The sequence below is a fragment of the Salmo trutta genome, chromosome 21 (genome assembly GCF_901001165.1).
Source record: "Salmo trutta chromosome 21, fSalTru1.1, whole genome shotgun sequence".
Taxonomy (NCBI): domain Eukaryota; kingdom Metazoa; phylum Chordata; class Actinopteri; order Salmoniformes; family Salmonidae; genus Salmo; species Salmo trutta.
In genome coordinates, this window is record NC_042977.1 from 38,396,894 (window position 1) to 38,412,140 (window position 15,247).

Here is a 15,247-nt window from a genome sequence, read left to right on the forward strand (position 1 = left end):
AAAAGTGCATATTTTTAAATAATAGAAAAACACGCACAAATACAAAAGTATTTTAAAATTCCATTGGCTTTATTGCTCGAGTATGTTTACAGGCTGTTTTCATAAAGTTGTAACACAGCGCCCTCGTGTAGTTGAAAAGCCTCACTGCGCCTTCATTTCCTACCTCTTCAACCCACGGTGACAGAGGACGGCACAGGCCGCGCCGTCTAACCCCAATACGATATTTACCACAAACCCTAGCCCAGCCACAAATAGTTCAGACGATATCCCTGCCCATTTCGGTCCCCTCTGGCATGGACATCTAGTGACTACCACCCTCACACAACGTTTAAGGGTAGACTATAGAGTTCTGTTATAAACGAAAGGTGCATGGAGAGAAGATTACACAGGGACAAACATGCCTAATATTTTTCAAAACATGTGGTGCAAAATAATGCAGATTTCATTCTTTAACAGAAACAATCAAAGCAATTTAACAAAAAAAAATAGATAAACGAATATCTAGCTAATAGATGTCTGTGTTTACTTAAGGGTACTGAAGATAATTGGAATTTTGAATGAAACTAAGGCAGTGTGGGTCAGACAGGCAGGCAGGGCTACCCTGCTTGTTGCCACTCAGCCATCCTTTATTCCTCTGCTCCATGTTTCCAACTGACTGCACCAGCCTCACCGTGGCAAATTATTCTGTCCCTCCTGACTAAATAAATATGAGAGAGAGAGAGAGTGTGAGTGAGTGAGTGAGAAAGAACGAGACAGAGAGAAACCGGCAGGTTCGATTCTGGGTATGAGACTTTTCCTGTGTTACGACGTCTCCGTGGCAGCCTTTGATTCCATGGTCTCCGAGGCGACGGCTGGTTCTGTGGCGCCAGGGAAGGTCTGCTGCTCTGGGGCGGGGGTGACTGTGGAAAGGGTGAGGGGGGTGAAGGAGGAGACGTCGACAGGGGGAAGGGATGTTACCCCCTGGGGCAGGAGGGGGAGCTGGGACAGCATGGCAGGCAGGGGGGGGAGGGGGGCTAGACCAGGCAGGTTCAGAGGAGGGAAGGGTGCGAGTGGAGGGAATCCTGAAATGGAGGGGGGAGGAAGGGGCAGGTGAGAGAGAAGAGAGAAATCTGTAGTTGAACACAGGAATAATCACATAATACATTAATGCCTGGGGCTGGAAACCCACTGTTAGCATTAGCTGTTAGCTGTATAAACCTGCTGTTCCAGGTGGCAGTAGCCCGCTAATACCTGCTAGCGATACAGCGCTGAGGTCTGGTAGTGCGGTGAGGTTGAGGTTGGGGAGGTTTGGGAATGGGGGCAGGCCACCCGGGAGAGGCAACAGACCTACAATTGCACACAAATAAACATACTTAATCAATGTAGAAAAAGGTATTGTGTGTAAGATTAGATCATCTCAATTTGATATTTCTGAAGAGGCGTGTACTGACCTGGTAGCGTGGTGGTGGGGTTGAAGGTCGTGGAGGCTGGGTTTAGGGGGCTAAGGGAGGTGGGCAGCAGGGGAACGGTGGGGAGACCTGGAAAAGAGTGAGAGTATGAGCAGTTAGCACAAAGTTGTATAGGAGAGAGAGGACCTTTTAGACCAGGGGTGGGCAAACTACATCCCGCAGGCGCCAGCAGGAAGTTTGAGTAGAAAATGTCATAAATAAGTAATTATTTTGGGTAAAAAAAAATATATATATTTTTAAATACTCCAGGCCCCACTAACATTTAAAACTAAATAGAACTTAATAAATTATAAAGGACCTACAGTGCATTCAGAAAGTATTCAGACGCCTTGACTTTTTCCACTTTGTTACGTTAAAGCCTTATTATTTTCCCTTATCTACACATAATAGCCCATAATGACAAAGCATAAACAGGTTGAGATATTGCAAATGTATTAATAATAAAAACAGAAATGCCTTATTTACATAAGTATTCAGACCCTTTGCTATGAGACTCGAAATTGAGTTCAGGTGCATCCTGTTTCCATTGATCATCCTTGAGATACAACTTGATTGGAGTCCACCTGTGGTAAATTCATTTGATTGGAAATTATTAGGAAAGGCACACACCTGTCTCTATAAGGTCCCACAGTTGACAGTGCATGTCAGAGCAAAAACCAAGCCATGAGGATGAAGGAATTGTCTGTAGAGCTCTGAGACAGGATTGTGTCGAAGCACAGATCTGGGGGAAGAGTACCAAAACATTTCTGCAGCATTGAAAATCCCCAAGAACAGAGGCCTCCATCATTCTTAAATGGAAGAAGTTTGGAACCACCAAGACTCTTCCTAAAGCTGGCCGCCCAGCCAAACTGAGCAATCGGGGGAGAAAGGCCTTGGTCAGGGAGGTCACCAAGAACCCGATGGTCACTCTGATAGAGCTCCAGAGTTCCTCTGTGGAGATGGGAGAACCTTCCAGAAGCACAAACCATTTCTGCAGCAATCCTCCAATCAGGCCTTTAAGTTAGAGTTGCCAGACAGAAGCCACTCCTCAGTAAAAGGCACATGACAGCCCGCTTGGAGTTTGCCAAAAGGCACCTAAAGGACTCTTAGAGCATGACAAACAAGATTCTCTGGTCTGATGAAACCAAGATTGAACTCTTTGGCCTGAATGCCAAGCGTCATGTGGGAGGACACCTGCACTACGGTGAAGCATGGTGGTGGCAGCTTCATACAGTGAGGATGTTTTTCAACAGCAGGGATTGGGAGTAGTCAGGATCGAGGGAAAGATGAACGGAGCAAAGTACAACGGAGCAAAGTACAGAGAGCTCCTTGATGAAAACCTGCTCCAGGTTGCTCAGTACCTCAGACTGGGGCGAAGGTTCACCTTCCAACAGGACAACGACCCTAAGCACACAGCCAAGATGACGTAGGAGTGGCTTCGGGACAAATCTCTGAATGTCCTTGAGTGGCCCAGCCACAGCCCGGACTTGAACACGATAGAAAATCTCTGGAGAGACCTGAAAATAGCTGTGCAACAACGCTCCCCATCCAACCTGACAGAGCTTGAGAGGATCTGCAGAGAAGAATGGGAGAAACTCCCCAAATACAGGTGTGCCAAGCTTGTAGCGTCATACCCAAGAAGACTCGAGGCTGTAATCACTGCCAAAGGTGCTTCAACAAAGTACTAAGTAAAGGTTCTGAATACTGATGTGCATGTGATATTTCCTTTTATTATTTGTAATAAATTTGCAAACATTTAAAAAAAATATATATATATATATATATATATATATATATATATATTTGCTTTGTCATTATGGGGTATTGCGTGTAGATTGATGAGGGGGGAAAAACGAAGCAATTTTAGAATAAGGCTGTAACGTAACAAAATGCGTACAAAGGGGTCTGAATACTTTCCGAATACAATGTATATACACTGCTCAAAAAAAATAAATAAAGGGAACACTTAAAACAACAATGTAACTCCAAGTCAATCACACTTCTGTGAAATCAAACTGTCTACTTAGGAAGCAAAACTGATTGACAATAAATGTCACATGCTGTTGTGCAAATGGAATAGCCAACAGGTGGAAATTATAGGCAATTAGCAAGACACCCCCAATAATGGAGTGGTTCTGCAGGTGGGGACCACAGACCACTTCTCAGTTCCTATGCTTCCTGGCTGATGTTTTGGTCACTTGAATGCTGGCGGTGCTTTCACTCTAGTGGTAGCATGAGACAGAGTCTACAACCCACACAAGTGGCTCAGGTAGTGCAGCTCATCCAGGATGGCACATCAATGCGAGCTGTGGCAAGAAGGTTTGCTGTGTCTGTCAGCGTAGTGTCCAGAGCATGGAGGCGCTACCAGGAGACAGGCCAGTACATCAGGAGACGTGGAGGAGGACGTAGGAGGGCAACAACCCAGCAGCAGGACCGCAACCTCCGCCTTTGTGCAAGGAGGAGCACTGCCAGAGCCCTGCAAAATGACCTCCTGCAGGCCACAAATGTGCATGTGTCTGCTCAAACGTTCAGAAACAGACTCCATGAGGGTGGTATGAGGGCCCGACGTCCACAGGTGGGGGTTGTGCTTACAACCCAACACCGTGCAGGACGTTTGGCATTTGCCAGAGAACACCAAGATTGGCAAATTCGCCACTGGTGCCCTGTGCTCTTCACAGATGAAAGCAGGTTCACACTGAGCACGTGACAGACGTGCCAGAGTCTGGAGACGCCGTGGAGAACGTTCTGCTGCCTGCAACATCCTCCAGCATGACCGGTTTGGCGGTGGGTCAGTCATGGTGTGGGGTGGCATTTCTTTGGGGGGCCGCACAGCCCTCCATGTGCTCGCCAGAGGTAGCCTGACTGCCATTAGGTACCGAGATGAGATCCTCAGACCCCTTTGTGAGACCATATGCTATTGCGGTTGGCCCTGGGTTCCTCCTAATGCAAGACAATGCTAGACCTCATGTGGCTGGAGTGTGTCAGCAGTTCCTGCAAGAGGAAGGCATTGATGCTATGGACTGGCCCGCTCGTTCCCCAGACCTGAATCCAATTGAGCACATCTGGGACATCATGTCTCGCTCCATCCACCAACGCCACGTTGCACCACAGACTGTCCAGGAGTTGGCGGATGCTTTAGTCCAGGTCTGGGAGGAGATCCCTCAGGAGACCATCCGCCACCTCATCAGGAGCATGCCCAGGCGTTGTAGGGAGGTCATACAGGCACGTGGAGGCCACACACACACTACTGAGCCTCATTTTGACTTGTTTTAAGGACATTACATCAAAGTTGGATCAGCCTGTAGTGTGGTTTTCCACTTTAATTTTGAGTGTGACTCCAAATCCAGACCTCCATGGGTTGATAAATTGGATTTCCATTGATTATTTTTGTGTGATTTTGTTGTCAGCACATTCAACTATGTAAAGAAAAAAGTATTTAATAAGATTATTTCATTCATTCAGATCTAGGATGTGTTACTTTAGTGTTCCCTTTATTTTTTTGAGCAGTGTATTTTCAAATAACTGCCTGTTTTCTGGCCTGCAAATTGATATTGACCAAGAAAAATCGTTAAAAAAAAAAAAAAGTGCGACCCTACGTTGCATTTCAAAATCCCGATGTGACCCTCAAGAGAAAAAATATAAAGTTTCCCCACCCCTCTTAGACCATCTGTAGCATTCCCACTGCAAATATTCATTTCCAGTGGGAGTTTGAAGGGGGTGGGGAGGCCATCTGGACCCATATTAAAAATGATTGGTCTAACCCTGGTGCCACATTCCATTCCAGACATTTCCTAACACTTTGATACCATATTATGTTGAGAGAGAGCAAGAGAGATTAAGTACCCGTCTGAAGCTCACTTGGAATGGTGGGTGGAGCCGAGTTGATTGACAGGCTGGACAGCGAATCTTGTAACCCCGTGGGGACAGAGGGCACAGCAGGTGGTGGGGTTACAGCAGAGAGCTGAACCTGAGTGGGAGGGAGAAATAAGGCAAAAGCAGAGAGAAAGATAGATGGAGAGAGGAATAGAGAAAGATGTGTGGGGTGGCTGATGAACAGGGAAGGTCAAGTGCATTTAAAACAAGTAATTCATAATTCTAATGAAAACCTTTCCTCTCGGTCTCACCTGTCTGCACTGGGAGGGACAGTCATACATACAGTACCAGTCAAAAGTTTGGACACCTACTCATTCAAGGGTTTTTCTTTATTTTTTACATTGTAGAATAACAGTGAAGACATCAAAACTATGAAATAACACATATGGAATCATGTAACCAAAAACATGTTAAAGAAATCAAAAATATATTTTACGAGTTTCTTCAAAGTAGCGACCGTTTGGGCGCCCAGCGATGCAGCGGTCTAAGGCACTGCATCTCAGTGCGAGGCGTCACTACAGTCCCTGGTTCGAAACCAGGATGTATCACATCCGGCCGTGATTGGGAGTTCCATAGGGCTGCGCACAATTGGCCCAGCATCGTCCAGGTTAGGCCGTCATTGTAAAAAAAAAAAAAGTGTTCTTAACCGACTTGCCTAGTGAAATAAAACTTTTTTTGCCTTGCTTACAGCTTTGCACTCAACCAGCTTCACCTGGAATGCTTTTCCAACAGTTTTGAAGGAGTTCCCACATATGAGTACTTGTTGGCTGCTTTTCCTTCACTCTGCAATCAACTCATCCCAAACCATCTGAATTAGGTTGAGGTCAGGTGATTGTGAAGGCCAGGTCATCTGATGCAGCATTCCATCACTCTCCTTCTTGGTCAAATAGCCCTTACACAGCCTGGAGGTGTGTTGGGTCATTGTCCTTTTGAAAAACAAATTATTGTCCCACTAAGCGCAAACCAGATGGGATGATGTATCGCTGCAGAATGCTGTGGTAGCCATGCTGGTTAAGTGTGCCTTGAATTTTAAATAAATCACTGACAGAGTATAGGAGTATAGCATTCCAGGTGATGCTGGTTGAGTGCCAAGAGCGTGCAAAGCTGTAAGCAAGGCAAAAAAAATGTTTTATTAAACTAGGCAAGTCAGTTAACTTCTATGGGCTACGTGGGACGCTAAATGTCATAATTCAACTTTCTCAAACATACATCTATTTTACACCATTTTAAAGATAAACTTCTCGTTAATCTAACCACATTGTCCGATTTCAAAAAGGCTTTACAGCGAAAGCAAAACATTACATTATGTTAGGAGAGTACAGAGACAAAAATAATCACACAGCCATTTTCCAAGCAAGGACATGTGTCAATAAAACCCAAAACACAGCTAAATGAAGCACTAACCTTTGACGATCTTCATCAGAGGACACTCCTAGGACATTATGTTACACAATACATGTATGTTTTGTTCGATAAAGTTCATATTTATATCCAAAAACAGCATTTTACATTGGCGCGTGATATTCAGAAAATGTATTCCCACCAAAACGCCCGGTGAATGTGCACATCAATTTACAAAAGTACTAATCATAAACGTTGACAAAATATAAAACAATTATTTAAAGAATTATAGATAGAGTACCCCTGGATGCAACCGCTGTGTCAGATTTTAAAATAGCTTTACGGAGACAGCACATTTTTCAATATTCTGAGTACATAGCTCAGCCATCACGGTAAGCTATACAGACACCCGCCAAGTTCAGGGCAACCTAAACTCAGAATTAGTATTAGAAATATTCTCTTACCTTTGCTGATCTTTGTCAGAATGCACTCCCAGGACTGCTACTTCCACAATAAATTTTGTTTTTGTTCGAAATAATCCATATTTATGTACAAATACCTCTGTTTTGTTCATGCGTACAGATCACTTATCCAAAGGCATAATGCGCGAGCGCGGAACGAGAGACAAAAAGTCAAAATGTTCCATTACCGTACTTAGATTTTTAAACAGCGTTTGACATGCTTCTATCTTTATGGTATTTTTTACGTAAAATTGCGATAATATTCCAACCGGACAATAGCATATTCATTCAAAAAGAAAAAGAAGGAACGGCGTGCTCGCGTGAATGCGCATATGCAATCCCTTTGTTGCCAGGCAGACCACTCAGTGAATGAGCTCCTATACTCTGCCCAGTGACAGGAGAATGCTTAAACCCCTTTCTGAAGTCTTTAGACAGCGAATGGAAGCCTTAGGAAGTGCAACGTCACCCCACAGACACTGTAGCTTCGATAGAGAATCAAAAGAAGAACTACAATTCTCAGACTTTCCACTTCCTGCTTGAATTTTTCTCAGGTTTTTGCCTGCCATATGAGTTCTGTTATTCTCACAGACACCATTCAAACAGTTTTAGAAACTTCAGAGTGTTTTCTATCCAAATCTAATAATAATATGCATATTCTAGTTTCTGGGCCAGAGTAGTACCCTGTTTAAATTGGGTACGTTTTTCATCCGGCCGTGAAAATACTGCCCCCTAGCCCAGACAGGTTAAGAACACATTTTTGTTTACAATGACGGCCAAACCTGGACGATGCTGGGCCACTTGTGCGCAGCCCTATGGAACTCCCAATCACGGCCGGATGTGATACATCCTGGTTTCGAACCAGGGACTGTAGTGACGCCTCGCACTGAGATGCAGTGCCTTAGACCGCTGGGCGCCCAAAGGGTCACTACTTTGAAGAAACTCGGAAAATATATTTTGATTTCTTTACCACTTTTTTGGTTACTACATGATTCCATGTGTTATTTCATAGTTTGATGTCTTCACTATTATTCTATAATGTAGAAAATAGTAAAAATAAAGGAAAACCCTTGATAGAGTAGGTGTCCAAACTTTTGACTGTTACTGTACATACATAATGAGCCCCATAGCTCATAACCTAGCCCTGCCCGGGGGTGGGGGGTGGGGGGGCATGGACTCTACAAGGTGTCAAAAGCGTTCTACAGGGATGCTGGCCTATGTTGACTCCAATGCTTCCCACAGATGTGTCAAGTTTGTGTGAAAAATCCAGCAGCGTTGCAGTTCTTGACACAAACTGGTGTGCCTGGCATCCTCTACCATACCCCTTTCAAAGGCACTTACATGTTTTGTCTTCCCATTCACCCTCTGAATGGCACACATACGCAATCCTTCTTTAACCCATCTCCCCCCTTCATCTACACTGATTTAAGTGGATTTAACAAGTGACATCAATAAGGGATCATACCTTCCACCTGGATTCACCTGGTCAGTCTATGTCATTGAAATAGTTCTTAATATTTTGTACACTCAGTGTATGTCCTAGTAGAAGGATTACAAAAGAGCATAAAGTGACAGTGTCCACTGACCATCCAGATAGTTATAGCTGTTCTGATTCTGGGCTCTGTTTTGGTCGAGTTCTGGGTCGATACTAACCTCAGTGAATCCGTCCTTGAGTGCGCTGATGGGCTCACCACTGGGAATGTGACCCGGAAAACTAATCTTCTTCCCTTCTTCAAATGGCCGGGTGGGAATTCTGTGCAGGTAACCGTATCCGATCCCACATCCCAGACTGTAACAGGGGAACAGGAGATTAGTGTGATGTCACTTGTCAGACTGAAGTGTGTAGCGTGTGTATTGTATGTTGGTTACCTTCCCTCGCCTCCCCAGGAACTGTTGGGGGTGATGACCACCTCTCTGCAGTTGTCTGTGTCGGTGTTATAGACATATAGCTTCAACCCCTTCCCCTCATGGGTCTCAATCAGAGAAAACAGGTCCTCCGACTGAGGAGGAAGAGAGGTGGAAGGGAGGGAGATAGAGATCAACTTCAATGACTTGCACCCAAATGCTGATTGGCTAGTCTTAAATCCTAGTGTAGAATGCATGGAATAGTAGTGTCAGTGTGCGCGCACCTCGTTCATAACGGTGTCGGCTCCTATGATGTAATCAGTGTGGGGCCGCAAGCCAGCCAGGGCTGCCGGAGAGTTAGGCTCCACCTCCTGAGAAAGAGAGAGACCCTTGGTTAATTGTATTTTATATAACAAAGCAAGTCAGTTAAGAACAAATTCGTATTTACAATGATGGCCAAACCCTAACGACGCTGGGCCAATTGGGCTCCACCCTATGGGACTCCCAATCACAGACAGTTGTGATACAGCCTGGAATTGAACCAGGGTCTGTAGTGACGCCTCTAGCACTGAGATGCAGTGCCTTAGACTGCTGCGCCACTCGGAAATCCTACCTTATATCAAGAGTTACACCTGCCCGGTACACTGGGGCGAGCTAAATTGGGCACACCCATTTGCTACTGGCTACTCACCAGCACATGCCAGATGTTCTCATTGGCTCCCTCGAAGCTACAGAAGCGTATGGAGACACCCAGCAGGCCCTGGCCACCCCAGAGGTTGCTTGGGGTGACGGTGGACTCCCTGAGCTCCAGGGTCTTAGAGGAGTAAACCAGCATTCTAACTGGCTTCTCCACACTGGCCTTCAACAGGTCCTTCAGAGTGTCATTGTCCTTGTTCTGAAACACAGACAGGGTAAATTATAGAATTAGAATAAGTAGAATGGACAATCAGAGCTATACAGTACAAGACAGTATCCTCATTGTCAGTGGGGGTTTGTGTATGTGCACGTAGTTAGTGTGTGTTGAACATACCGATTCAACAGCATGTCTTTGCTTACCAGTCTTTCGTTGTTGATGGAGACGATGAAGTCAAAGAAAGGCTCCAGTCCTGCACGGTGTCCTGGAGAATTCTCCTGAACCTGAGGAGAAGAGAGAGGAAATATGACTTGTAACAACTGTATTTTGTGATTGAAGGGGAGCACCTGGAGCCAGGACCATGGAAGTTACAGGGTATTCACACTACCGCCTGTGACATGAGATCCAGCCAAGGCCCTGTCTTCTTGGCAAATGTTAGGGCGTTGCACATCGTCTTTGAACTTTTAGCAGCAGCCTTAGAATGAAATAGGTATTACAAGCTAAACCTGTAATACCAAAAGGTTGGCTACCTGTCTGTCTCAAGATCAAATGGATTATTGTCACATCAACATATTGAAGATGGAGGTCTATACATTTAGGGAGCAACGAGACATTCAGGTGGTCTGACATGTGTAGACCAAAGACATGACTCTGATGTTGAGTATGCTGTCAGCAACGCGGCAGCACCTACAAAAGTTGACATTATGACAGCTAGCTAACATTGAACTGGCTAGCTCATTTAAACACCATTCATAGCTGCCTGGTTGTTTTGACAGCTAACCTTGTTTACCAAACAATACATGCAACCAATAACACGCATATACCTTTGAAAGCTGCATGTAAAATGATACATGCAAATATTTAACTTGGACAATTCCACAATGCAACTGTAGCAAATGCTGGGGAAAATAGCGTTAACAATGTCTATTAGCATTAGCTGCATGTAGGCCGGAATGTGATCCCCGGCCTCTATCTGTCGGTGAGGCCACAACTAGATCCTGCTGTGGGACCATTCTTACGGATGCTAACATTATTTTGCAGACGTCAAAAAGAAAAACAAACACATACCCGAAGAACATGGTAGCCTTCGGATCCTCCTCCCGGTATCTCGACACTCTGCGACCCCCCCATGACACGGCTGGTTTATATCGTAGTTAGGATTTAATGCTTGATATTTTTCTGCTCAGGTAATATTGCTAACTGGCTAGCTTCAACTCTACTACGGCGGCCTGCCAGTTGAGCACTTGTGTTGTTACGTGGCAGTCCACCAGGAAATGGGGATGATGGGAGTTTTCCCACAGCCGCAGATCTCGAATCAGTTTATCCACCCAAATCCTGTAATTATTAATTAGTGGGAAAATTGCAAAACTGACCAAAGACCAGTGTCTATGGCTAAGTGTAGGCTGGTGACATGCGCAAGTTAAGGGCTTAAGGTGCAGCATTTGAATTGTGATATGCAGTATACTCAGAGTAGTACTAGTATTGGCATATTGTACCATTATATCACAATTGAATGTAAAACCTAGCAGCTGTTTTTCACCCCCCAGAAAAGTGGGTAACAGATTGAACACAGGTAAAATTCGGCAAGCCAACCGGAGTACCAAGTCTAGGGCCAAAAGGCTTCTTAGCAGTTTCTACCCCCAATCCATAAGACTGCTGAACAATTAATCAAATGCTGCCCCCAAAGATGGCGCCGGAGAAGAAGGCAGACGTTTTACGTGCCCCCAACCTATTGTGTTATTTTGTTCGTTTATTTGCGTTGTTTGTAAGTTATTTTCTTACTTATTTTGTACATAATGTTGCCACTAACATCTCTTATGACAGAAAATAACTTCTAGACATCAGGACTGCGATTACTCACCACGGACTAGCAGAATCCTTTTTTCCTTTCACGACTCTGACGAGCCCGACGCGAAGGATATACTGCTTCCTCGGGAACAGGCCCCGATCCCTGTGATCTGCATGAAGAGGAGGCGGAGAAAGAGGGGCCGAAGGGCGGGCTGCCTTCTGAGAATTCGTCAGCGATCGAATAAACCCCCACTTCCCTCCATTCTGCTAGCAAACGTGCAATCTTTGGAGAATAAAATCGACGAGTTAAGAGGAAGATTAAACTACCAACGGGACATTAAAAACTGTAACATCTTATGTTTCAAGGAGTCGTGGCTGAACGACGACAATATCAACATACAGCTGGCTGGTTATACGATGTACTGGCAGGATAGAACAGCGGCGTCTGGTAAGACAAGGGGCAGGGGTCTATGTATTTTTGTAAACAACAGTTGGTGCACGATATCTAAGGAAGTCTCGAGATATTGCTCGCCTGAGGTAGAGTATCTCTTGATAAGCTGTAGACCACACTACCTACCGAGAGAGTTTTCATCTGTATTCTTTGTAGCTTACATACCACCACAGTCAGAGGCTGGCCCTAAGACAGCATTGAATGAGCTGTGTTCCGCAATAAGAAAACAACAAAACGCTCACCTAGAGGCAGCGCTCCGAGTAGCCGGGGACTTTAATGCAGGGAAACTTAAATCCGTTTTACCAAATTTCTATCAGCATGTTAAATGTGCAACCAGAGGAAATAGAACTCTGGACCACCTTTTCTCCACAAACAGAGACGCTTACAAAGCTCTCCCTCACCCTCCATTTGGCAAATTTGACCATAACTCTATCCTCCTGATTCCTGCTTACAAGCAAAAATTAAAGCAGGAAGCACCAGTGACTTGATCAATAAAAAAAAATGGTCAGAGGAAGCAGATGCTAAGCTACAGGACTGTTTTGCTAGCACACTGGAATATGTTCCGGGATTCCTCCAATTGCATTGAGGAGTACACCACATCAGTCATTGGCTTCATCAATAAGTGCATCGATGACTTCATCCCCACAGTGACCGTACGTACATACCCCAACCAGAAGCCATGGATTACAGGCAGCATCCGCACTGAGCTAAAGGCTAGAGCTGCCGCTTTCAAGGAGTGGGACCCGAAAGCTTATAAGAAATCCCGCTATGCCCTCCGACGAACCATCAAACAGGCAAAGCATCAATACAGGACTAAGATCGAATTGTACTACACCGGTTCTGATGCTCGTCGGATGTGGCAGGGCTTGCAAACCATTACAGACTACAAAGGGAAGCACAGCCGAGAGCTGCCCAGTGACACGAGCCTACCATGAGCTAAACTACTTCTATGCTCGCTTCGAGGCAAATAACACTGAAACATGCATGAGAGCACCAGCTGTTCCGGAAGACTGTGTGATCACGCTCTCCGCAGCCGATGTGAGTAAGACCTTTAAACAGGTCAACATTCCCAAGGCCGCAGGGCCAGATGGATTACCAGGATGTGTACTGTGAGCACACGCTTACGAACTGGCAAGTGTCTTCACTGACATTTTCAACCTCTCCCTGTCCGAGTCTGTAATACCAACATGTTTTAAGCAGACCACCATAGTCCCTGTGCCCAAGAACACTAAGGTAACCTGCCTAAATGACTACCGACCCGTAGCACTCACATCTGTAGCCATGAAATGCTTTGAAAGGCTGGTCATGACTCACATCAACAACATCATCCCAACAGATCCACAGATGATGCAATCTCTATTGCACTCCACACTGCCCTTTCCCACTTGGACAAAAGGAACACCTATGTAGGAATGATATTCATTGACTACAGCTCAGCGTTCAACACCATAGTGCCCTCAAAGCTCATCACTAAGCTAAGGGTAGGTAACAACACATCCACCACGCTGATCCTCAACACGGGGTCCCCTCAGGTGTGCGTGCTCAGTCCCCTCCTGTACTCCCTGTTCACTCATGACTGCATGGCCAGGCACGACTCCAACACCATCATTCAATTTGCTGATGACACAACAGTGGTAGGCCTGATCACCGACAACGACGAGACAGCCTATAGGGAGGAGGTCAGAGACCTGGCTGTGTGGTGCCAGGACAACAACCTCTCCCTCAACGTGATCAAGACAAAGGAGATGTTTGTGGACTACAGGAAAAAGAGGACTGAGCACGGCCCCATTCTCATCGACGGGGCTGCAGTGGAGCAGGTTGAGAGCTTCAAATGCCTTGGTGTCCACATCACCAACAAACTAATATGGTCCAAGCACATCAAGACAGTTGTAAAGAGGGCACGGAAAAGCCTATTCCCCCTCAGGAGACTGAAAAGATTTGGCATGGGTTCTCAGATCCTCAAAAGGTTCTACAGCTGCACCATCAAGGGCATCCCGACTGGTTGCATTACTGCCTGGTATGGCAACTGCTCTGGCTCCGACCGCAAGGTACTACAGAGGGTAGTGTGAATGGCCCAGTACATCACTGGGGCCAAGCTTCCTGCCATCCAGGACCTCTATACCATGCAGTGTCAGAGGAAGGCCCGAAAAATTGTCAAAGACACCAGCCACCCTAGTTATACTGTTCTCTCTGCTACCGCATGGGTATGCTAGTTCTGAACATCACATGCTAATGTAAAAAGCTGGTTTTTGATATAAATATGAACTTGATTGAACAAAACATGCATGTATTGTATAACATAATGTCCTAGGAGTGTCATCTGATGAAGATCATCAAAGGTTAGGGCTGCATTTAGCTGTGGTTTTGGTTTTTGTGACATATATGCTTGCTTTGAAAATGGCTGTGTGATTATTTTTGTCTCTGTACTCTCCTGACATAATCTAATGTTTTGCTTTCGCTGTAAAGCCTTTTTGAAATCGGACAATGTGGTTAGATTAACGAGAGTCTTGTCTTTAAAATGGTGTAAAATAGTCATATATTTGAGAAATTTAAGTTATAGCATTTATGAGGTATTTGTATTTCGCGCCACACGATTCCACTGGATTCCAAGGTGGGATGCTTCCCTGGGCAAGCGTCCCACCTTGCCCAGGGAGGTTAATTACTTGTTACTTTTATCTCTTATTCTTATCCATATTTTTTTCAACTATATTTTTGGTTAGGGGCTCGTAAGTAAGCATTTCACTGTAAGGTCTACCTACACCTGTTGTATTCGGGGCATGTGACTAATAACATTTAATTTGATTTGAAATACCCTCCTGTTTTTTACACTGCTGCTATTCGCTGTTTATTATGCATAGTCCCTTTACAAATTATCTTGACTAACCTTGTACCCTCGTAGATTGACTCGGTACCGGTACCCCCTGTATATAGTAAATGTTTTCTTATCTCTTTTTCTTGAACTGAATTGTTGGTTAAGGTCTTGTAAGTAAGCATTTCACAGTAAGTATTTGTATTTGGCGCATGTGACAAATAACATTTGATTTGATAAGGGAATATGAATCTAAACTCTCACTGATAATATACACAGTTTAAACCTTTGGAAACCTGTGGAAACCTTTCAATCATAAGGTATTTAATAATGTATGTTTTTATGGTTCTACTACTACCACTAGCCTACCAGTGTAATCTTTCACCTAGCCGCCTTCTGGGA

The 15,247-nt window shown here is 44.9% G+C and overlaps 1 protein-coding gene across 2 annotated transcripts; it reads right to left on the reverse strand.

Annotated features, from left to right (window-relative positions):
* Nucleotides 1–50: 50 nt before the first annotated feature.
* gorasp2 (golgi reassembly stacking protein 2) lies at nt 51–11,058 on the reverse strand. Of its 2 annotated transcripts, none has more exons than XM_029705575.1 (10): nt 10,866–11,058; nt 10,001–10,081; nt 9,636–9,839; nt 9,229–9,315; nt 8,969–9,099; nt 8,753–8,888; nt 5,286–5,394; nt 1,431–1,517; nt 1,231–1,326; nt 51–1,061 (listed from the first exon to the last, which is right to left on the reverse strand). In XM_029705575.1, the coding sequence occupies exons 1-10, from the start codon at nt 10,926–10,928 to the stop codon at nt 802–804; spliced, it is 1,254 nt and encodes a 417-aa protein (XP_029561435.1). In that variant the 5' UTR covers nt 10,929–11,058; the 3' UTR covers nt 51–801. The 2 variants fall into 2 exon arrangements, with proteins under 2 accessions (XP_029561435.1, XP_029561434.1); XM_029705574.1 differs by having other exon boundaries at nt 5,271–5,394; nt 10,866–11,057.
* Between the last annotated feature and the right edge of the window lie 4,189 nt (nt 11,059–15,247).

Coding starts and splice junctions, on each gene's coding strand:
- gorasp2 (XM_029705574.1), bottom strand. CDS start 10,928: ATGGGGGGGTCGCAGAGTGTCGAGATACCGGGAGGAGGATCCGAAGGC. Junction 9,840..10,000: donor CCATCAACAACGAAAGACTG/GTAAGCAAAGAC, acceptor TCTGTGTTTCAG/AACAAGGACAATGACACTCT. Junction 1,327..1,430: donor CCCCACCACCACGCTACCAG/GTCAGTACACGC, acceptor GTGCAATTGTAG/GTCTGTTGCCTCTCCCGGGT.